This window comes from Protopterus annectens, chromosome 3.part0, assembly GCF_019279795.1.
Source record: "Protopterus annectens isolate FY-2018-M chromosome 3.part0, PAN1.0, whole genome shotgun sequence".
In the NCBI taxonomy this organism is placed as follows: domain Eukaryota; kingdom Metazoa; phylum Chordata; order Ceratodontiformes; family Protopteridae; genus Protopterus; species Protopterus annectens.
Window position 1 is genome coordinate 1,584,192,240 of NC_056731.1, and position 23,595 is coordinate 1,584,215,834.

The 23,595-nt window shown below is 40.4% G+C and overlaps 1 protein-coding gene across 2 annotated transcripts in view; it reads right to left on the reverse strand.

Moving 5' to 3' along the window:
* Window positions 1–2,248: 2,248 nt before the first annotated feature.
* Window positions 2,249–23,595, reverse strand: part of MTERF3 (mitochondrial transcription termination factor 3) — a 459,706-nt gene continuing 438,359 nt past the window's right edge. For both annotated transcript variants that reach the window (XM_044065624.1, XM_044065623.1), the window contains one exon: window positions 2,249–2,548. In XM_044065624.1, coding sequence (XP_043921559.1) covers window positions 2,354–2,548 — 195 coding nt within the window. In that variant the 3' untranslated portion in view covers window positions 2,249–2,353. The remainder of the gene's footprint in view (window positions 2,549–23,595) is intronic.

The window sequence follows — 23,595 nt, forward strand, 5'->3', positions numbered from 1 at the left end:
TTCTAGGGTTAAGAGATCCTGCCCTAGTTTCTTTAAATTGTTTAGGTAACCATCCTGTCCTTCAAATATGACAATATCGTTACACATATCTGTGATCTCTAAAATGTGCTTGTCGATAATCCTATTGTGATACGAGGCCAAAATCTTAAATTCCATTGATGTCTTAAGCTGTGCCGTGGCCCACTGTTCTAATAAGATGGAGTCCGCCTCAGAAACTAATGGATGTGTACGGACTCTAAGCTCTCTAGGTGATATATCTTTTGCTATATAAGCCTTAAAAAGTTTGGCATGCCACACATTGGCCCTTAATGTCCTCATACTTTTGTTCAATTTATGAAAAGCAACCTCACATCTATTATTGAAGGGGCTTCATTACTATTATGTTCCCCCAAACTGGTGAGGCCAAACGCCGCTAGATCATCTCGATCAGATGAGAGGCCTTTCAATAAATCCGTAAGTTCCATACTGGATTGAATCAATACCCAAATAATATTCAATACCTATAAAAAAAGGAGTTGACTTCTATATGAAAAAGAATGGCAACCGTGACCAAGTATCTATAAACTGAATATGAACAGACAGTGCCAGACCCTCAGTCAAATTATTCAGATATTCACCATCGCTGCGTTGCATAAATCATGAGGACAAAAAGGCCCCTGCTGTCATTTATAATTATAAAGATATTGAAAAACATGTATAATAGCTACTGTGCTGGGTTGTTTCCCCTTATAAGTGTTTGCAGTGCTATGTCCACATAAGAGCCTCAAAAAAATTAACGATCTATAGAACAATATCAGCCCTTGTATAAACAAGTATGCAGTGCTGAGTTCCATAAATATTGTCCAATCAATGTCATATATTATATTCAAAAATATTATCCAATCACTCTATTTATTATGGAAATATTGAAACAGCCCCATATAATAATTTTATTTATTATTTTGGAAAATGTCCCCATGTCACATAACTAAAATAATGCTTTGAGGCTTAAGCCTTATATCTTAAATATGTGGTATTGAAGGTTACCCAAACAATGACTAAGTAATATAGAAAACAGAATAAACTGACAGGACAGGAATCCCCATCCCAAAATAAGTTATTTCTAACAACTATATCCAATTATCCTAAGATGATGAGAAGTTCCAAAATTGCCCAACACGTAGTCAACATATAAGAAATCACTGACAATGATACCTTAGCATCCACAACTGGGCCCTGCAGGAAACACACAAATCCAAGATATGAATAAGACACAGAGCGTCTTCACAAGCCTGTGATGGTTTATATCAAGCTTGCCTCATGAATTTCAAAGCCTTTCTTACGAAATAAAGTGACAACACCTATCTTCAAGACACCACAAGAACCATAAGTGTTTACATAGGTCCGTAACTAAAACGCCTATTATACCAAGGTCTAGGTTGCCCGTACAGTTTGTAGTTTAATTACTGAGGCATTCCCAAGTTGTATCCCTTCACTACACTAAGTACAACATACAGCTGTCCCTTAATTGTAGATCATGAATGACTAAGGGATTCGAAGGAAAACCCCCCCGTATCCCTGTATATATTGGTTCCTTATTCCAATGGTTCAAGACACCTTACAGTATATCACGGGCCCCCTTTTTTGCATAAAGATAGCATGAAACAATTAGTATTTTAGCTTCACACATTTGTAAAACAAAATGGTGCCCAAGATAACCAGGATGTTTACTACGAAGCACAATATATATTTCAACACCACATATTATCGAGTATTCCCTTTGACCCATTAAACCAGTCTATAACATTTTCTGTGCTTCACAAATGTGCCCCGTATAAACTGAGTAATCCTGCTCATAAAGAAAGGCCATATGTATAATAATAAGCATATGATCAATGTTGTTAATGGTAGATAACTGTCTGCAAAGAGTCCTATGAACAAAATAGTCCAATGCCCAATATGCACAAATGTAAATAATCAGGTGGTCCAGTACAATGAAAATATTAAAACTGTATAAACATGTCCGAAAATAATATTAATCAGATGATGTTCAGTTAACACACTCCGTATGGCTAGTTTCCGCTATTTGTCATAATCCAGTTTTCCAACAACACAGATAGAGTAAACCCCCAATTGCAAACAATGTCCCAAAGTCCCAAACAAAATAGTTTTAATCGAACAATGCCTGCAATCTAATCCTACTGGATGAGTTGCTGAAAACACTTAACCTTTACAATCAGAAGACTTTCACAAAGCTTGCTCTCAGACATGAACTGCAGACTTTTATTGTAATGGTTCCATCAAAGTCTTTTCTGGAAATGTTCAAAGTTCTGCTGTGAGGCAAGCTGCAGACTACTTTATTGTAATGGTTTTATCAAAGTGTTTTCTGGAAATGTTCAAAGTCCTGCTGTGAAGATTTGGCTATCTCATTACAGAACACTGTATCAGGAGTTGCTACTAGTCTGTCCAGAGAAATATAGTGAGGATGTGTTGGGTCGTACTGGGCTCTCCCTAGGTGCTTTAAAAACAGATGGCGTTCTTTAATTCTCAGCAGCTTACCATTGAAGATCTAGGACAAAAGAAAAAAATAGAATAAATGATTGTTGCATAAATATACTCTCTTCTAATTATTAAAGTTATAGAAAGGTCTCCCTACTAGATTAAGCCTTCAATTTACATTTGTTCGCTTTGATGGACAACTTAGAAGCTTCTGGCTCCTAAAAGAATCAAATCTGCTCTGCTGTTATTTTTTTAATCAAACCCATTTCAATCTGATTGTATTACGGGACAACTCAGACAATTGTGACTACTAAAATCAACTCAGATGAGTTTTTTTTTAATTATATGTTTGCACATCTCAAAACCATGCCTACAGTACTGTGAAATGAAAGAACTTTGCATCATAGTGCAGTTACTGGCTCTACAGGTAAATAGTTCCACAACACACTGCTTATTATGGCAAGCTCTGCACACTCACTAAGTAATTGTAAGACAACCTATAAGAATTAAAATGGGAAAACCTACACCCAGGCAAATTACTAAATTGATAAAACACCTCTAAAAGTTGACCCAGCAGTTAGATATCTGGGAACTTGGCCCTTATCAGACCTATCACTGAGAACCTGGCTAGGCATATGCAACAGCTGGAACAACCCACAGAGTTTCCTCACCAAGAGGATCAAAGGTATTAACACACTGTCCTACACAGACTTCATTACAGCCATGTCTATAAACTTGTTCTCCTACAAGTTGCTAATAGGCAATCTGTGCTTAGTATACAAGTCATCTTTAGATCCAGACTTGATGGAGATTTACCCCATATAAAATGAACAGTACCACAAATAGTAGATCCAAAGGGATTTAAACTTTACTTGCGACATAACTGGAACATGCTGATAAGACAGATATGTATCTCAAAGCTTCCCATCTGTGTGAAGCAGGAGCCACCCCAACCCTATTTAAACACAACCTTGACTGTTCGTTGGGAAATTATAAATTCATACCCTGGAATGACCCCCACAACTCTTAGAGAGGACAACACTAACCATTCTATAACTAACATTGGATAGAAAACCATAAATTCACCCCAGGCCCGGCCCTCTGTCTCCTATAGACAGTGGCTGACAGTAAACATTGCCTAACTAACTTTTTTGCAGCTCCTTAACTATTCCCCTTGTAACATACTTCTCTCCTAACTAACATAGCCCTCCTATTTAGACACACACATAACAAGGGGACACAACTGAGTTGCGCTACTAGGCTTATAAAGGCTCTGGTGGTCATTAGCCTAGTATATTCCAATGAACCTGTGTGTTGACAATAAAATAAGAATCTAAACCAAGTTATATTTATAATATTCCTAATACATATTAATAGTGCTTCAAATCCTGAATAAACTTTAGGTCATTCAGCTAAATAACACCACAATAATGCTACACTTTTACAAATCTAGAAAACATGTAAAATAACATTATCCTGGCCATTATACTTATTTATCATCATAAAATTAATAAAGTAAGCTTGCTAGGTAGGACATAAGTATTACATAAATCAAGGGCCGATAACACAGTTTCGAAAATGGAACAGGTACAAGAGAAAATGTTGTAAATCCAGGGACTGTAACTTTCATACTTGGAATTGCAATACTATTTATTTTGGCAATGGGGGAAATAGACATGAAATCCAACCTTGTGGTATCTTGGAATACTCCCCATACTCTGAGATACAGCAACATTAGCATTACTATAATTTACTGGGGTGTGGGGCATATCCCCATGTAGAGAGGGGATACTGGTGACTTCTTAGAGAGTTAATGGTGTAGAAGTGAATTCCAAACTCCTCTCTATAGGATGGGATTTCAGTTATTTTAGAGTTTCAGGACTCTGTCTTTTAGGTCACAGACTTGTAAAAGCAACAGTTTTAGGAACAGTCTGTAGCTCAGCCCAAATACAAGATATTCAACTAACCTCATAGTTTCTCCTCTTCATCTTGGGTACTGATTTGTTAAACAAAACCTAAGTGACTTGTCCACTGCACTGTTTTCGGATATCAAAAATCTGATGGACATTTGGCTAATACAGTAACAAATCATGCAACTAGACAAATGTCCATGTCCAGTGCCTGCACTAGGAATGCGTCCATTGTATATGCACTGATGGTGTAGTGGGATAAAGCCCAGGTGGCCTGAATTCAAACAGTGGCTCATGTGCATGACAGCACAAGCAGGGAGGATAGGCGTGCCCATCCTGGGAGGGAGCACACTTGAGACACATTAGTGCAGCTTTTTTCCCTGGTAGAAAAAGGGAAAACAACCATGTGGTGTTGGTGGGCACTCCAGGCAATGATAACCACTTGCAGAATTGAGGAGTAGTGCAATGTTTACACCCAGCTCTGGGGAGGGAAGTAGAAAAATCAATTCTCTGCGGCAGTGTGATACTGATTCAGTGGCTTCAATCTTCTTACTGGCCCAGTACATGGGTCAAAGATAGCCTGGGGAAGGATAATCATGAGTGACAGACCCAATGAAAAAGGACAGGCCCTCACAACAGCTGATGCTCAGCTGCAGGGAGTTAAAATGTGCAAAAATGTCCATTGTAGATATGTGCACTTTGGCTACATGACAGTTGCATTTGAATAATGTAATTCATCAAGGGTTAGGGTGTCCTTCTAAAGTACCAAATGTCAAAGCATTCTGTTCAAGACCCTTTCACTAGACCTAATTGTTTCCTGCCTTCCTTTTTTGGAGGCTACTGCATACTTTTGGGGACTTTGTCTTAACTATTAGCCTACTGGCAAATAAGCTGAAATAAGTTGTAACTGACATTTCATGTTCAATAAGGTCCTTTGTAACAAGCACCTTTTTTGTACCGTTAAGTCCCACTCTGTGGGCTCTTTAGTGGGATTCTTGTGCAAGTGATCCTTGCAGCTTAGCATGTTTTCTTGCAGGCAGCACATGGTTCATGCCAATTAAAAAAAAAAATGCTGACCAGTGTGACAAGCATGCCTCAACCTAAGCACAGTGATGCAGGCATGAGCCAAAATTGATATGCCTTCAGAGTGTGAAGTCTTGAGAAATGGCAGGTGTTTTAACAAATAAACATATGATGTACTCAAATGTTGCAGTGGACAATCAACTAATACAGTGAGTACTGAGGTACCTATTACTTTCACAAAAAACAAAGTACACACACACACACACACACACACACACACACACACACACACACACACACACACACACACACACACACACCCTTGTACCCTAAGCACCCAAAACAAAGTATTATCCTACACGGTGCACAGTTGATCTTGGGTCAGATTTGAAAGCAATTTACACCTGTGACAGTATGCTACCTGAAGCAGTTACTACACTCCTGGTTCTTTAAAAAAAATAAATTAATAAACCAAGATTTCTCTAGTACTGTTTGAAGTTCTTTTTAAATGCGCTGTTCACTAGGATTAGATTCTTACTGAAAATCTGGGTATGCTTACTGATTATATAAATAAATGCTGTATTGTAACTACATATCTTAGAATTTACTGTTTCACAATATCTACCTACACTATGTAGTTTGGTTTCCTATCCTACACTCGAGACACAGGCGATCGAGTCCACCTACGCGATTCCCACATTGCGAATACTGGAATGTCGAAAACCTGTATTATCGACTGTCCAAACTTGCCCACCTTCTGGACCCATGGTAACACTTGTTCCTGGGTCTAGAATAGTAGGGAGTGTTGGGGTTTGGTGTTTGTCTCATGTACACCAGTATCACCATTATATGATATTCTGACTTTCACAGAACTGTTTCGGGCATTGGTGGACTCGACAGTCTGTGTGTCGAGTTAATGATAGCAAATCATGTAGTTATCAAAACTCTAGCTATTTTCTGTTTCTGCCTGCAAAACCTAGGTCATGGCAGAAAGACTTCTTGGACCAGTTAAAAATGTAAAATCAAATAAACTTGTATACACTAATGCAGAATCACAGAGCCTTAAGCCCAATTATAAAATCAGTGCCCAATTATAAAATCAGTGCCATGCAAGCCAGTCTGTTGGAATTTAAAACTTTACACCGACATTGAAAATCAGCAGAAAAGTAAAAAAAAAAAATAATAATAATCAGGGCCACTAGAAAACTGTGGAAAATTTTATCAAATATTTTGCAAAGGTTATGGGAAAACTGCAGTCTTCATTATGCAGCCTCATTACCCTCTAACAGTTTGCCATTATATATGCTACAGCTTATATTAAACAGTTTACTAGTAGAAGTGCTACACTGTGTAGGAGCTTTCATTTTAAGTTTTACTTAAATGCAATGCAGACTATGCACTGCATGTACCTCTTTTATGGCCTCTAAGCATCACAAGGATTGCAATGCATTCATATCAGAATTTGGGTACTCCTTCCTGAACAGATTACAGTATAAACCCAATTATCTGTGTCTGGATTTATAAATCAATCAGTGAGTTACTTTCCCCCCACAATATATTTAGAAGAACATTTTAATTCCATAACAAAATACGTAAACTGCCAAAAACTGCGATAAGAACATAATCTTCATGAAAAACGGTCACTAGTACGGGAGCTGATGTATATATTTCTATATATTTTATACAAATACAGTTAGGCCAAAACTTTGTATGGAATCACTGGATTCAACTCCACTGAACACACTTAATATTTAAAGCAACCAGGTAATTTAAAATGTTTCTATATTTAAACTAACATTTAGGATAAACCATACCAGGGAAATTCAGCCATACAGAACAATGTTTTATCACCACTTTATCTGTGCAAATGTGGATATTTTCACATCTTCATCTACCTTTTAATTTTCTGTCTCTTAAAAAACATTTTTGGACAGCCTGTTTTAACTCGAAATTCATGTAGTCAAGCTATATTCTCAGTTATATAACCAGGCCCAAAATAAATCCCTTACCCTGGCTTTTATTACCATACAATACATGATTTTGCTAAAGAATTGCAATCCTTTGTATATTTACCTGAATATTCAATGATTTTTAATACTGCTAGTCAAAAATATGCCATAAATTATAAAAAAAATGTGGATTCTGTACAGGGAGCAGCACAGAAATTGTCAGCACTGTTACTGCAAGCATTACATGATAGAAAGGCCATATGCTACAGTACCAGTATGGACATACAGGTAGAGCTGTACTGAGGCTGATAGTCATCTTAGCTCAGAGTTAGATGGCAACAATAAGTTCTTCCCATCTATCTGGTATTTTTCAATACCCATAATCAGAATGTTAGCCCAGTAGTCCAGAAGGTACAAATAGAATGGCAGAGTTTGTAAAAATGCAAACTTGGATGAGCTTTCTAATTGAAAAGCATTGCTAATGCGATACTGGGACGTCCTAGAAAAAAGGGGAAAAACAAAATAAGGCATCCCACCTTGTAATGACATGTGGTGACATTATAAAATGGGCAGGACAGTGGGTGGAGTAGATGGGGAAATGAGCAGATAGAGACTGGGTTGTGGTTTTTGGTCCGGTTTTCACCACATAGAAAGATGGCAACCCTAGGACTGATGCATGTGCAGTAGCACCATTTAGTGAGTCTCCCCTTTGAACAGTGTGGAATTACTCAAAATATGTTCTAAAATATAAATTCTGTTCCTGTAATGCAGCCCCTCAGCATACCATCATTAAAGGATCAGAGTGTATACAACATGCATGACAGTTTTCCTTGTAAGGAATGCAGTATTACAGCTGATATACAGGCAGCGCTGTGGGGTCCAGAGCATTCAGGGATAGTCCATGGGATCAGACTGTACCATGCAATGGTAATGGAATTCATTAACAGAGAACATTACAGTCCATTTTCTGTGCATGGAGTAGAAATCCTTCTAGGGATAGGAGATTCTGATGTAATGCCTGAAGTCTTCCAGGCAGAACGTGCTGCCCAGCAAAATATTACATTAGAGGTGGATCAGTAAACTAGGTCTGGTATTGCACTGTAGGATGAATGATGGAGGCTTTCGACAATCTACCTCAGTTCTTTTGGCATCTGGATGCCTGTGTTGTTAAATGAACATAAGGACAAGAGCAAAGAGTTATTCTATTTGCAGTCCAGCCTACAAAAATTCACCTGATAACTTGAGCTGCAGTGCTGTCAGCTGACTCAGCATCACAAAGTCAATTTCAGTGAATTTATTTTATTTATCCTTTGTTGACTTGGTTAGTCACACTAGGCTAGTGGGCTCTTTTCATGGGAGACCTGAGGTGGTACATGCACTACTAGGGGACCTTCCCCTACTATTTTCAATAGGTGCAGTGGGATCTTTTACATCCTCCTGAACTACCACTCGGGTAGATGAGACCATCCAAAGGATGACATATTCAGGAGTGTAGCACCCCCTGCAGTGTCAGCAATCCAACCACCTGCAGGGGGGGATAGAACCCACAACCTTCTGGTCTTCCAGCACCAAAGGTAAGTGTGTTACCTGTTGCGTCACTAACAGTGAAGGGAAAAGAAATGTGCTAATACTGAGATTTGCTTTACTTCTCAGTTCTTTTAGTTTTTACTTATTAATTTTATTTATTCATTTTTTTCTAACAGTAATAAACATATCATTAACAGAATTAAAATCATCAGTTATGATAATACAACACAAATAAATAAATCAATTATAATACTTCCCTTAATTATCTAATTTAGGTACTAACATGGACTATATTCTGCATGAGCTTTCTTTACTACCAAAACAAGTTTGCACTAAAAATGGTTTACAGTTTGAGATATGCTAATAGATAATATAACTGTAGTTAATGTATGTAGTATACCAATAACAGATTAAAACATTAAACAAAAAGTACAGCTTCAGTTCTTTCTAGTTAACTTTACAAAGTGACCATCTAACATCAATGGTAAAAACGCCAGTTCCATGGGTCCAGACAAATCGCTTGAATGTCTAATGTATATAAAAAAACAAATCTTTGTTGGAACCCTCATGAAATTGTTTAAATTAAGCAGAGCCAAAGAGCATGACCACAAAGTACAGAAAATAGCTGTTGTGATGATCCTTCATAAAGGGGCCTGTACCACAGATCCAAGAAATATCAACTTTACCAGTTTAATTAATTATTAATCTATGAACCTAAGACCATAGAATGCCTCCTAGCTGACTTCATTAATGACTATATCAGAAACCTTAAGCAGCTAGACCCTTGACTGTGACTTTTTCAAGGGGAGGATGCATGTAATTAGCTTTGCTAACTTCAAGAAGGTCAGAAAGTAGTGGATAGTGGTTTCTCGGTCCACACAACCTATCTGGATCTGTCCAAGTTATCTTACGTGTCTTGTAAGTCATATGAATAAAACACACTTCAGGAGCTTCAAGAAATGTAGTCTCAGAAATGATCACATCATGCTCTGTGTAATGTTAACTGGTCAATTCTATAAGTTTTCCTTCATTAGAAAGTGTTGCAAAATAATTTAATGTCACTGTACGACAATGTTAATACTACTGCTGCTATTTGTTCCCAAAAGCTCAAGTCTCTGACTCAATGGATAACTCCGAACACCTGTCATTCATAGTACTGCAGAGACCACTTAAATATGGATGGGCTTGCCACAAATCCCAAACTTCACAAACAAGACCAGAAATAAATGTACATCCATGGTATGGAAACTAAAACAATAAATTAAAAAAAATTACAAATGAAGTCTAGTAAAACCTGAACAGTTTTGGACAGCCCTACAACCAATGCTGACCCCTCCCACCAGTTAAAATATTCTCCCTTTTGTCATATCTACCATCCTAATACTGTCTGCTTCTTCTGTAAAGCATTCTTTACTGAAGATTAAACCATATGAATCACCTAATAAAGACAACATCTCTATTACATTTTTGCATCTTGGAGCCTCTCTCTCTTGCATACCCTATATTAATCTCTTTGAAGGAAAAATCGCCAAATTAAACATATTAATGTTCCGGGGGGGGGGGGGGAGCGGAGCTCCAATCACACATTTTCATAAAGGAGAGAACACATCCTACTTCACCAGATCCTGAGCTGCAGCTATCAGACTAAAACTCATCTCTTCCTCTAGCAAAAATATTTGAAAAATTAAAACTCCTGACCATTCTGTCCTCCTAAAATCTTTTTTGAAGAGATTTCTTTCCTGCTATGATGTTGATAAAACACTCAACCTTTAACACATTACATCCATTTTGAACATAAAGCCAAGATTGCCTTCACTTACGTCTATATCTGTTTATGGCATCTGCCTCTGCAAACCTCCACTCCTATCTTCCCCAAAACAGGCACAGCACAGCACTACTACAATCTTCCTAATAACTACAATTCTGTGGGAATACACACTCATTCCATAGCCATATGACCCAATCTTTACCACAAAGCTCTGCAGTTGGAACAATGCTACTTCTAACAATGGAATTAAGACCATCACTGACACCCCCCCCCCCCCTTCATGGGGTCAGGGTGGTGTGGCAACTATCACCACTTCTCTCAATTCAGCACCACTATCCTAACTTCTTTGACAGTCATGCCAGGACTGTTGCAGGTCTTCCCCTCATGAAATCCATCCATCTCAGTTTCCTCTTGCCTGTCATTGCACTAGTTTACTAATTTTATAAAGAACAATATTTACAATCTATCCCTAACGCTGGGCTTTGTCTCCAATCCTTGTGCTAACAGGGTATGCCTAACAGATCAAGTAAATATTCATATCTCAACAATCTTGGAGTTACTAAGTGTAAATAGCAAACAAACTAATCTTTACGCTGACAGCATTCATTAGATTCAATGTAGTCAAGCTGAATTTTCTAAGTTATAATAAACACCGTAAATATTCAGTTTGCAATATTTTACAAACAGCTTGAAATACCTCAGTAACCAATGAAGCTATACACATACTTGTCAGCAGTAGGTTGTTGACATATTTACAAATATAAAACTTGTGGCAATATGAATAATTAGTATGAGCAACATTTAATACCTCCCTTGTTGCACTTGTCAGTCAGATATCAATGCAGTTCTGTTGCCCTAGCATGCCAGATTCAAGATAAAATCTTTCTATAGCTTGTATGCAATATGGTTTTACATGTAAGGTAAACGAATAGGGCATTAAGACATGGTTGGCATTGTGGTTAGAGTCTTTGTCTCCCAAGCACAAGTACAGGGTTCAGTCCCGACCTCTGGCCAAAGATTGTGTGAAGTGGGGATAGATTCTGACCTCTGGTCTCGGTGGAATATGTAAGTGCCTGTCTGGGGTTCCTCCCACTTCCCAGAAACATGCTGGCACAGAGTGCGCCCAAAAAACTGAATGGAGCTGTGTCAGCAGCACACAATCTGGATTATACCTACCAAGGCAACTGATTCAGGCATCAACTGCAGTATGCAGTATCCTCTAAACAGGAGAGCATGAATCACAGACAGCATGTCATGTCAGGGCTGGCCATTTAGCGTAATTAAAAATAATATAGGTGATTTAGTCACTCTGATTTGGAAATTAAAATCATGTGTAAGATGCTATTAAAAGCTGATATAAGGATACCACTCAAACTCTTGTCATGTCACAGACGTCACTTAGCTCATCACAAGCTTTACTAAAAGAACTTGTTTCTCTTCAGTTCTGTAACTTATTCCAAAATAAAACACTCCCGGTCAACAAATTTAAATAAATAAATAAAATACATAAAACCAATTTATACTAGCCTACCCTCTAAACATATAAACATCTTACTTCAATATTAGCACACTGTTTGAAACTGTGTACTCAACATTTCCAGAACAAAACAAAACATAAATAAAACCCTAGGCATTATACCAGAGCTAAAACTTGCATTGCCCCAGCAGCCAGACTCTCTCTAGCTTCCTCCATCCTCTTTCCTAAAACAATCTTCACTTAAAATCTATACTTACTAACCTCCATCAACAAACTCCAATCATCTTATCACTAAACAGACAGATATGATTCAAGTCTGTCATTCCAAACATGTCACTATACAGCCTAACATTACTAAACAGCCATCACTGAACAAATGACTTACAATCACCCATCTTATTAGAGTACAAAAAAAGTCTAGTGAATAACTACCCTCACTATGTTGGAATATAAATCATCACGCTCATAAAATGCTAAGCAGTTGCACGTCTGAAAATCAATTATTAAAGCTGATGATGCAATGTATTCTTTCCTGGTATCTAAAAACTGAGATACTTCCTTCACAACTGTATAGTTCCTCCTTAAGTTTAAATCATATGCATGTTCTCATCTCTCAGAACAATCTGCTCTCATTCCATCATGTAGCACCTCAATTTTCCTAACCTAGCAATTCATCTCCTTTACATTTGGGGATCTATTACACCAGTTCTACTTTTAATGTTTCTTTACTCTAGTTCATCACCAAATCTTCCACCCCTTTCTTCCTTTAATTAATTAATTATATATATTCCATATCAGACTCTAGCTGCAGTTCTGCTCTTAACCTCCTTACTCACTCGCTGTGAACTGTCCCCTAGGTTCCACTACTTCAACTTGTTGAGCCCTCATTCGCAAGCATGTGGATCCCATGCATGTGCGAATCTCTGTAGTCACTTTATCTCTAGTATCACCATAACCACTATACCAATCTAACGCTCTCTTATGGATACTTTTCGATAACACATTCCATTCATTTTTCATATTTTAAATACAAGAAATGCACATAGCATACACTGTAAACCTTTGCACATACCCATGACAATACTCGCACATTATGTTTTTCCTGCATTTTATTCTTTCTAAAAAACACTACTGCCTTTTGTCGGTGTACACTTTACACAGTAGTGCACCAACATTTTTTTCTGATACACATTATGCAACTTACTACTGCTTATAATCTCCCAGTTCACAGATTTTTTCCTCAGAAATCTACAATAAATGCATTTTGCCTCACTGGACATGTAAAAATAAATAAAAAACAAAAATAAATACAGAAGATACTTCAAAGTAAATTTTTTTCTACAGTTATGAAGTGCTTCTGAAGTAGAATAATAACGTTTTGTTTTCAGTGTAAATTGGAAGGTGGGGGATGGACATGGTATTTTGGTTCACAAATCTAACACTGGTCTTCAAATTGCAGCAGTCACAATAACAAATCTGACCTGTAAAGAAGAGGGACACCCTTAATTGGACTATGGCTTGGCAAGAAGCAAAACTGAAAAGCATGAAGCCACTGAAAAAGCAAGCAAATACAACACAATAGAAACTTGTGAGTGCGAGTGTGCTTGAGTGCGAGTGTGCTTGAGTGCGAGTGTGCGAGTGTGCTTGAGTGCGAGTGTGCGAGTGTGCTTGAGTGCGAGTGTGCTTGAGTGTGCTTGAGTGCGAGTGTGCTTGAGTGCGAGTGTGCTTGAGTGCGAGTGTGCTTGAGTGCGAGTGTGCTTGAGTGCGAGTGTGCTTGAGTGCGAGTGTGCTTGAGTGCGAGTGTGCTTGAGTGCGAGTGTGATTGAGTGCGAGTGTGATTGAGTGCGAGTGTGATTGAGTGCGAGTGTGCGAGTGTGCTTGAGTGCGAGTGTGCTTGAGTGCGAGTGTGCTTGAGTGTGATTGAGTGCGAGTGTGATTGAGTGCGAGTGTGCGAGTGTGATTGAGTGCGAGTGTGCGAGTGTGATTGAGTGCGAGTGTGCGAGTGTGATTGAGTGCGAGTGTGCGAGTGTGATTGTGTGCGAGTGTGCTTGAGTGTGATTGTGTGCGAGTGTGCTTGAGTGTGATTGTGTGCGAGTGTGCGAGTGTGATTGTGTGCGAGTGTGTGCGCATGTGTGTCTAAGGCCTAAATGACCTCCTAAAGAAGCAGAAGGCTGTTCTCACTTGTTGAATACTGCTGAAACTCTTACACCTACGGCATATACAAAACACTCAGATGTTGCAAGCTAAGAGTCTGCAAACAGATTACTCTTCTTATGACGCTTGCAGCTTTTACATTTATTTTCTGGCCAGAAAGCCATGGCCTAAGGCAAACGCACCTTTTTCTTAATTTTAGAATAGCATCTTAAAACATGACTTTGAAAAATGAAAAATCAAAGCTTAGGTGTGTATATATTGTATACCATCTTACATTCACAAAAAGCATGTTTTAAAGTGGTCAAAAATCTTACAACCATTTACACTGGCCATCTTTCAGATTCTGGAAATGAGCATACAAGCTGCCTTCCAGAATAAATAGTGTTTTTTTTTTTTTCAACATTTTCATAACTAGAAAATTGGATGCCGTTTGAAATTCCAAGGACCGTAACTGCAATGCTTGGGCAAAGGCAGAACTGAAATATGGAGAGAATATATGTGCCAAGTCAGAAAGTACATGCGCAAATTCTTACCATAACTTTAGATATCCTTCTCTTCATTGTTGCAGTATTCTAAAAAGAAAGGAATCTCCTGCCTTGGACAGCCCAACAGTCGGCCAGTATACAAAAAACAAATTATCTTGCAAGCACCGTACATCACACTTGCGCTCCCGCACAGAATGTAGGGCATAAAAACGGACGTATTGCTACAACTACCCAGAACTGAACTGCCCTACAAGAGAATAGTCTCCATAGGACACTGGAATCCATGCACATCCAGAAGTAAAAAATGCAGAACAAACGAGAGGGTTGGAGGGACATAATACTGCAACAGTGAAGAGAAGGTCATCTACTGTTATGGTAAGATTTTACATAACTGTACAATGTCCTTCTATACATCACTGTTGCAATATTCTACATAAAAAGGAGAGTAAAAAAGGAAAAGAAACAGAATGGGAGGTGGAAGGCTGAGAAAACCCCTCAAAAAACCCACAAAATGGTGTCAGCAAAACCTGCTCTGGCCCTAGAAACCGTATCCAACTTATAATGCTTAGTAAAGGGTATGAACTGAAGACCAAGTAGCAGCTTCAAAGATGGAACGGGTGTCCAATTCCTTGAAGAAGGCAGAAGCCCTAATGGAATGAGCTCTAACAGAAGTAGTCATTTTCCATAAAAGAAAAACAAAAGTAAATGTGCTAAGATATCCAGGAGGAGATGGTTTGCTTAGAAATAGCCAATCTCAAAGATCTGGGATGAAAGGAAACAAAGCTGATCAAACAAACAGTCCTAGCTTTATCCAAATAATACCTGAGCTGTCTGTGCAAAATCCAAGGTATGCAGAACCCTCTCACCAATAAATTGAGGATAAAGGATAAAGGAAGGGAGCTGTACCAACTGATTCAAGGACAACTCATTTACTACCTTGGGAACAAAAGAAGGTCTAGTACAAAGGAACACCCTGTCTCTGTGAAAAAAGAGGAGGAATGGCCATAAGGTCTAAGGGCCTGGAGCTCAGAAACCATCTAAGCAGAAGTAAGAGCCAGCAATAAAAGTCTTACAGGTACAATGTTGCAAAGAAACAGAATCTGTAGGTTCAAAAGGAACCCAAGTCAATTTTTCCAAAACAAAATTAAGGTCCCAAAAAGAGAAGGAATAAGTTTTCGTGGAGGCCTAATATACAGAACACCTTTAAGTAATTGTTTGACCTCAAAATGAGAAGTCAAAGGAGGATGCAAGGGCAGACAAGCAGAAATGTCTGACAAATGGGCCTTCACATAAGATCAGGCCAAGCCAGACTAGAGCAACACACAAATAAAGAGAACCAGAGGGACCCCCACTGAAAAGTATCTTGGTTACAAGCATGGCACCAGAGAGAAAATAGTTTCCATTTGGACACAAGACTTCTTGTTGAGGTTTTCCTTGCTTCCTGTAAAACCCTGAACACGTCCTCACAAAAGATTGCCTAAAAGGGATCAAAACATTACCACAGACAATATGAGTTGCAGAGTGGACAAGTGAAGTCTGAGAGAACCCTTGTCCAGATGAAGGAGCTCCAACCGGTGAGGTAAAGGACAGTTGTGTACACTTGCCATAAATGTAGATGTTCAAGTGCATTCGCTGTTGCAGTCATCACATTTGGGTTATCTGCTTGCAGTAGCCTTCAGTCAGCCCGATTATCAAAGTCTTGGATCCTGCGTCGGTTGCTGTCTCATCTTCCATGACATCAGGTAGTCAGGGGTATAAAGCATGCAGCTGACGCCATTACATCAGTTTTTCTTGTTTCAGAAGTCAGGTGCCCCCCCCCCCCCAAAGGGAAGCAATTAAATATAAATATACAAGGTTATACCTCCAACAAAAAAGCAAATACATCAAAAAGCTTTTAAGTATAGTAAAGGAGAATAGAGGTATAGCCAAAAGAAGTCATGGGGCTGGAGGGAGGGTAACCAGGACTGCAACAGTGAATACACTCTAACATCTATATTTATGGTAAGAGGAGAAAACGCTGAGAGAAGAAAGGAGCCACTTTTGAGATTTTAAGTATTTCACTTCAGATTATTTAAGTTTTTCTGCATTGCCGCCTACTTTTGAGCATTTTTTGGCTTGTTAAACTTGATTTCTGTGTTGGTAACTGTATTTAGAACACAGCCTAGAGCCGATTACTGAATTTCCAGCCTGCACTTATTTTTAAAATCATTTTTTTCTTAAAACTTGCATTTTATCCGTCTCTGGCCTAGCACTCAAGTGTGGGGTCATTTACTGCACTGTTCTAACTTGTTGATACTTGTGAACCTCTGCCTTCCTTAAAAAAAACAAAAAAACAAAAAAAATCTTGCTTTTTTCCCATTTTTCTGAGATTTAAAAAAGTTCAGTTACAGATTTGCTGTTCTGAACTGTTTGTAAGTTTCTTGGAGGCCATTGTTTGCTTGGGCTAAAGGGAAGTCTCTGTGTTCATCAGTGGCAGTGATAAACATTGAGCAGCTTGCCTGCCCCTGTGGGAGTGGTTACTGCCTTGAAACTGTAGTTTTATTGGCCATTTTGGGTCAATTCCTAACTCCTTGATCTCCCTCTCTTAAAACCCTGTTTTGTGCGTTTTTGCGCATAGCGCAACATCGGGCAGCGCCGCCTAATTGGGTTTAAACTATTCCTGGCTCCACAAAGTCTGCTCTTCACTTTTCCCCATAGAACTGCCCTATCTATCAAATTAAACACCATATTCTCATTCTAAGGCCCCTCACTGGTCCAAATAAGTAATTTTACAAGTTAGCACTAATAAACCATAAGCACTACTTACTCTTATACTCTCTACGATTACCTTGTCCCCTATTGGTCCGTTTTAATTCAGTTTCCTATATTACTCTAGCATGTCCAAAGGTCAGTCAATGCTTTCCTCTCCAGTCCAGCTGGTGAATCTGGGAATTTTGAGGCAATGTTACAAGTGTCTCATGTACACGGACAACCCTCTCTTCTTCCAAACAGGTTCAAATATATATGAGAGATGCAACCATATTGCCAAACTGGAGGCTGAGCTCTCATCTCAAAACTGGTGTAACCAGTCAGGAGGAGAAGGTAACCTCACACAACACAATTCCAGTATCACATAGTCCCACCACAACAGTGAACCAAACACAACACAAAAACATACTCGGAGGCTATAAATAAAAATCTACCCATGCAACAGAGACCTCCAAAGCAGACATCCAAGCAAACGCTACCCCAAAACAAAACACGTACAACACATAGCACACAAAGTCAGTGTGCCAAGCAGTCACAGCCCTTAAGGCTGAACAACACACCTGATACTCTTGTAAAATGTGACTCTATTGTCAGACACACTGACGTCCCGCTCACCAGGCTGAATAAAGAGAAGGTCACAGTGAGCTGCCTGTCTGGCGCTAGGATCCACCACATAACGCAAGCACTCAGGTCACTCCAAAACAAATACAAATATGACTCAGTCATTGTACATGCTGGCGTGAATGACCTGAGACGTACCTCCCTCGACTACATGGAGACAGAGGCGCTCTCTGATCATGCAGCCCAGGCCGGTATGACCCTGACCTTGAGCAGCATCTTACCCTCACCTAGAATGATGCCACAGTATAAAGACAAAATGATCGATTTTAACAAGTGACTAAAATTTTGGTGTCATTCAAAGGGGATCCAGTGTCTGTCAGCCTGGGATGACATGCTCTACAAGCCACGTTGCTTCGCTAGGGACGGCTTGCACCTGTCACCCCTGGGCTTTCAGATATTGGCAAAGGCTCTTGCCACCCCCATAGTGCCTTTTTTAGGCAAGGCTCAAAAGTCAAACCCACCTCCAGACAGCACAAGGAACAAGAAACTAAGGGTAATGCTGCTAAACGCCAGAAGTCTTAACCTCAAGATGCATACACTCAAAGCTCTCCTCAGTATGGAGAACATCGATATCTGTGCAGTGACAGAAACCTGGTTCAAGGCTCCAGAGAGCACCCCAGCACTACCAGATTATACCTCATATCATGCTTTTTGGCCCCAAAACCCGGACCGAACCACAAAAGGAGGGGGAATTTCCATACTTATCAAGGAAATCCACATCTCCAGGTTAGTGGCATTGCACGAAGTATCGGAGACCATCCATGTGCAACTGACAGTGGGCAAGACTGCTTTTCAGTTTATAGCATCCTAGACACCACCCTCTCAAAGTCAGGAATCTCACTCGGCTTTCCTGAAAACATTGGAGAACATGAAGATCTCTCCGAACACCATTATACTGTGCGACTTCTACTACCCAAACAGACTGGGAGCATTACTCAAGCCCCAGCACCTTAGCCCAAAGGTTCCTGGAATTTATAAACTCAAATGCTATGGAACAACTAGTCACCACTCCCACAAGAGGGGAAAACATACTAGACCTGATCATTACCAACATGGGGACCCCTATGCTCCATACCAGAAGTATATCCCTCATTGGTAAGATCAGACCATAAATTAATTTCACTGGATATCCACATCCCGACCCCACCCCCAGCCCAGAAAACCACAGTGAAAAACTTCTCAAAAGCGAACTTCACACTTCTCAAAACCGAAGTGGAATCCTTCAAGGCCCCAGGGCCAGTGGAAACTACGGTCCAAACTGCAGAATCCTATATAAACGCATTCTACGGACATCTCCAGGAATGCATGGATCATGCTATCCCAAACAAAATCAAGACCCCATCATCCAAAGGCAGGCATCCAGTCTGGTGGACCCCAGCCATAAATAAACTGTACAACAGAAGGAGGAAGCTACTACATGATAGAGCAAAATCCCTAAAAGGGAAGGAATCTCTGATCAGTACTAGCAAAAAATTACGATCCCTCATAAAATCCTCCAAGGCCAGCTTTGAGAGAAAAATTGCACAGGACACTAAAGACAATCATAAGGCTTTTTACAGTTATGTTAGGAACCTGGGATACAATTCCCAGACTTGTTTTGAGTTGATTCTAAGCAACATAAAATACACTGAACCCATAGACATCGCCAATATCCTGGCAGACAGGTTCAGTGCAAACTTCTCCCCCCCTCCCCCCCAAAAGGGCAAGTATCTATCCCGGCAGAGTGCAGCCTCCCAAACATCTCTGATGCTCAGGTGAAGGCCGCCCTCTCCAAAGCAAAAAGCACTGCTTCCATGGGACCAGATGGCGTCCCAGGTTGCGTCCTACATGATCTCCAAGAAGAACTAATCCCTCAAGTAAAACTGCTGTACAATCTCAGCCTCACTACAGGATATGTGCCCAAAGAATGGCATACAGCAACAGTGGTCCCACTCCACAAAGATGGCACCTCTGCGGACCCTGGAAACTATTGCCCCATAAGCCTGACTAGCCTAGTCTGCAAGGATATGGAGAGGATCATCATGGAACTCAAACAAAGACATTGGAGACCTACAGACACTAGATCCTACCCAATTTGGCTTCAAGGGCAGATCCTGCCTTTTGAACCTGGTCGACTTCTTCGAAACAGTCACCAAGACCATAGATGAAGGGAAGGTAGTCCACACAGCCTATCTGGACCTCGCAAAGGCATTTGACACAATACCCCACTCGGGCATCATAGATAAGCTATCCAGCCTAAATATAAACCCCTGTGTCACAAGATGGGTCGCAAACTGGCTCAAAGACCGAACCCACAGAGTCAGAGTTGCTGGAGCCATGTCAGACTCGAAACCGGTCACAAGTGGCGTCCCACAAGGTTCTGTCCTGGGACCTCTCTTGTTCGGTATTTACTTTTGTGAGGTACAGGACAACGTGGGAGGACTATGGCTCACCAAGTTCGCAGATGACTGCAAACTGGGCACCATAATCGACTCTCCAGCTGACACAAACATCCTTCAAAAAGGTCTCGCAGAGATGGATAACTGGTGCCAGAGCCATCTAAAGCTAAATGCCAAAAAGTGTATAGTCATACCCTTTGGCAAAAACAATGTGCCCACAAATTACCACATAGGTGGTAACCCATTAAGTACAGAGAAAGTAATTAGGGATCTGGGGGCCCAAGTTGATAGCAATCTCTCCTTTGACAACCACATTGCCAAAGTGGTTAGAAAGACCTTCTACATAGCCCACCTCATCATGAAAGTATTCACATCTAGATCAAGAGAGGTAATAGTGCCCCTTTATTCATCCCTCATCAGGCCCATCATAGAATACAATGCCTCCTTTGGGATGTACCTTACCCGACACCTGCAGCAATTAGAAAGACCCCAAAAGTACCTCACCAAGAGGATCAAGGGACTCAAACAGATGCCATATGCTGCTCGGTTAAAAAAACTCCAGCTCTACTCAGTTGCATACCGCCTACTTCGAGGCGATCTATGCCTGACATATAAAGCTATGTCCAACCCAGAATTAACGGACATGCTCCACCTCAGTAAATCTAAATCCCTTAGAGCCACGCGCTCGAGGAACTTGAACCTCAGCACAGAAATAAATAGAACATGCTGGAGGGACAGATTCATAACCCAGAGGCTCCCTTTGCTCTGGAATAGAATTCCAATTCATGTTAGGCAGAGCACCTCGCTGACTCTCTTCAAGAAGAATCTTGATGAGTGGATGGGGGATTGTAGGTTTGTCCCGGGGATTACTTCTGCGTCACTATTAGACAGAGGCACAGTAAACCAAGCTTTAAAAAGGGCACAGTATACTCAAATCAAGGGGTGGCGTAAGCCAAACACAATCGGGCTAGGCTTATAAATGCCCCAGGGCAGATAGCCTAGTATGAACCTATGAACCTAAGTGTACGCAACTGTACTATATTCTTCATGTTTCACTGATGCAGTCATCACATTTGGGTAGATTCCCAAAGCTAAGGATGGCAGGAGGAATTTAGGAGCAGCTATAAGGCCCTGCAAGACTGCAGTGGCAAAGCCAGCTCTGGATTTAGAGAAAATTGGCAAATGGTAATGCTTGGTGAAAGTATGTACAGAACTTCGGGTAGCAGCTTCTACGATGTCTCTTGGTAGGGACACCTCTGAGAAAGGCTGTAGAAGTAGATGCAGCCCTGGTTGAATGGGGTATAATCCCCTGTGGGATAGGTTTTCCATGGTGCTTATAGCAGAAATGAATGCAATGGCCTATCCATTTAGAAATTGTTTGCTTTGAAATAGCCTTCCCCTCTGCCCCTGCAGCAAATGCCACCAGCAGTTGTTCAGATTTCCTTTGAGGTTTATTCCTGTCCAAGTAAAATCTAAGTTGTCTGTGCACATCTAAGGAGTGCAGTATCCATTCCCCTTTGTTCTGTGGATTAGAAAAGAAGGTTGGCAACTGAATGGACTGATTAAGAACCACACTGGATACCACCTTGGGCATGGGGTTGGTCCTGAGGGACACCCCATCTGCATGAAAGATGATGAAAGGTCCACTGCCATAAGGACCTGTAATTCAGATACCCTTCTTGCTAAAGTAATTGCTAAAAGGAAAGCTGTTTTCCAAGAAAGGAATTTTAACTCTGCAGTTGTAGCTGGCATAAAAAGGAGGAAGAGTGAGTTTTTCCAATACAAAATTAAAGTCCCAGGCTGGAGTTGGGGCTCTTCTGGGTGGTCTTACGTTTTTGGCACCTCTGAGGAACTGCTTGAGCAGTGGGAGAGAAAAAAGAGGGGTGGTTCTGTGTTGTAATGAGCTGAAATGGCTGAGGTGTGAATTTTGATGGAGGAAAAGGAAAGGCCCTTGTGAAGCATCTCAGTTAAGTACTTGAAGAATCTGACAAATTTGGCACTGCTGTGGCCATCCCTTGAGTTTAGTTCCAGGCACAGAATCTTTTCCATTTCTCAGCATAAGATTTTCTAGTACTAGGCCTCCTTACCACCAAAATGACATCCAACACTTGTTTACTAAGGGATGGTAACAGAGAGATTAGGTAATTAGCCAGGCTGCCAGGTTCAGGGTTTAAAGCTGGGGGTGCAGAATATGGCTCTCCTGCTGACACAGCAGGGTAGGGTTCTGAGGTAGGTGCCATGGGGCCAGCAAAGACACTGCGCAAGAGGGGGTACCAGTGTTGGCATGGCCAGTCTGGTGCAATCAGTATCATCCTTCGTTTGACCTGTTTGATCTTTAGAAGTACTTTGGAGAGGAGAGGCAGAGGGGGAAGGCATAAACTGAAAAGATTTTTCCAGCTGAAAGACAGAGCATCCACTTTCCAAGCTTGTTTGTGGGGAGTCCTTGTGCAGAATTTGTCCAATTTGTAGTTCTGGGGGGAGGCAAACAGGTCTATATTTTGGATCCCCCATTTGTTGATAAACATGTTGAAAATCGTTGATTCCAGTTTCCACTTCTGTGGGTCCATGAGATTTCTGCTTAGTTCGTCTGTCAGTGTATTTAGTTTTCCTGGCAGGAATTGAGCCTGTAGATGAACTTGGTATCTCAAGGCTGTGTTCCACAAAGCCATGGCTAGTCTGCAGAGGGGGTAAAAATGGGTACCTCCCTGCTTGTTTATGTACCACATAACAATGGTGTTGTCCATTTTTACCATTAACTGTCCTGGAAGAATGTGGTCCTTGAAGGCTGTCAGAGCATTCTGTACAGCTAACATTTCTTTTTGATTGATTTACAGGTGCATTTGTGTTCCACAAAGCCATGGCTAGTCTGCAGAGGGGGTAAGAATGGGTACCCCCTGCTTGTTTATGTACCACATAACAGTGGTGTTGTCCGTTTTTACCATTAATTGTCCTGGAAGAATGTGGTCTTTGAAGGCTGTCAGAGCATTCTGTACAGCTAACATTTCTTTTTGATTGATTTGCAAGTGCATTTGACTTCGGTTCCATTTGCCCAGATTATATTTCCCTGCCAGGTGAGC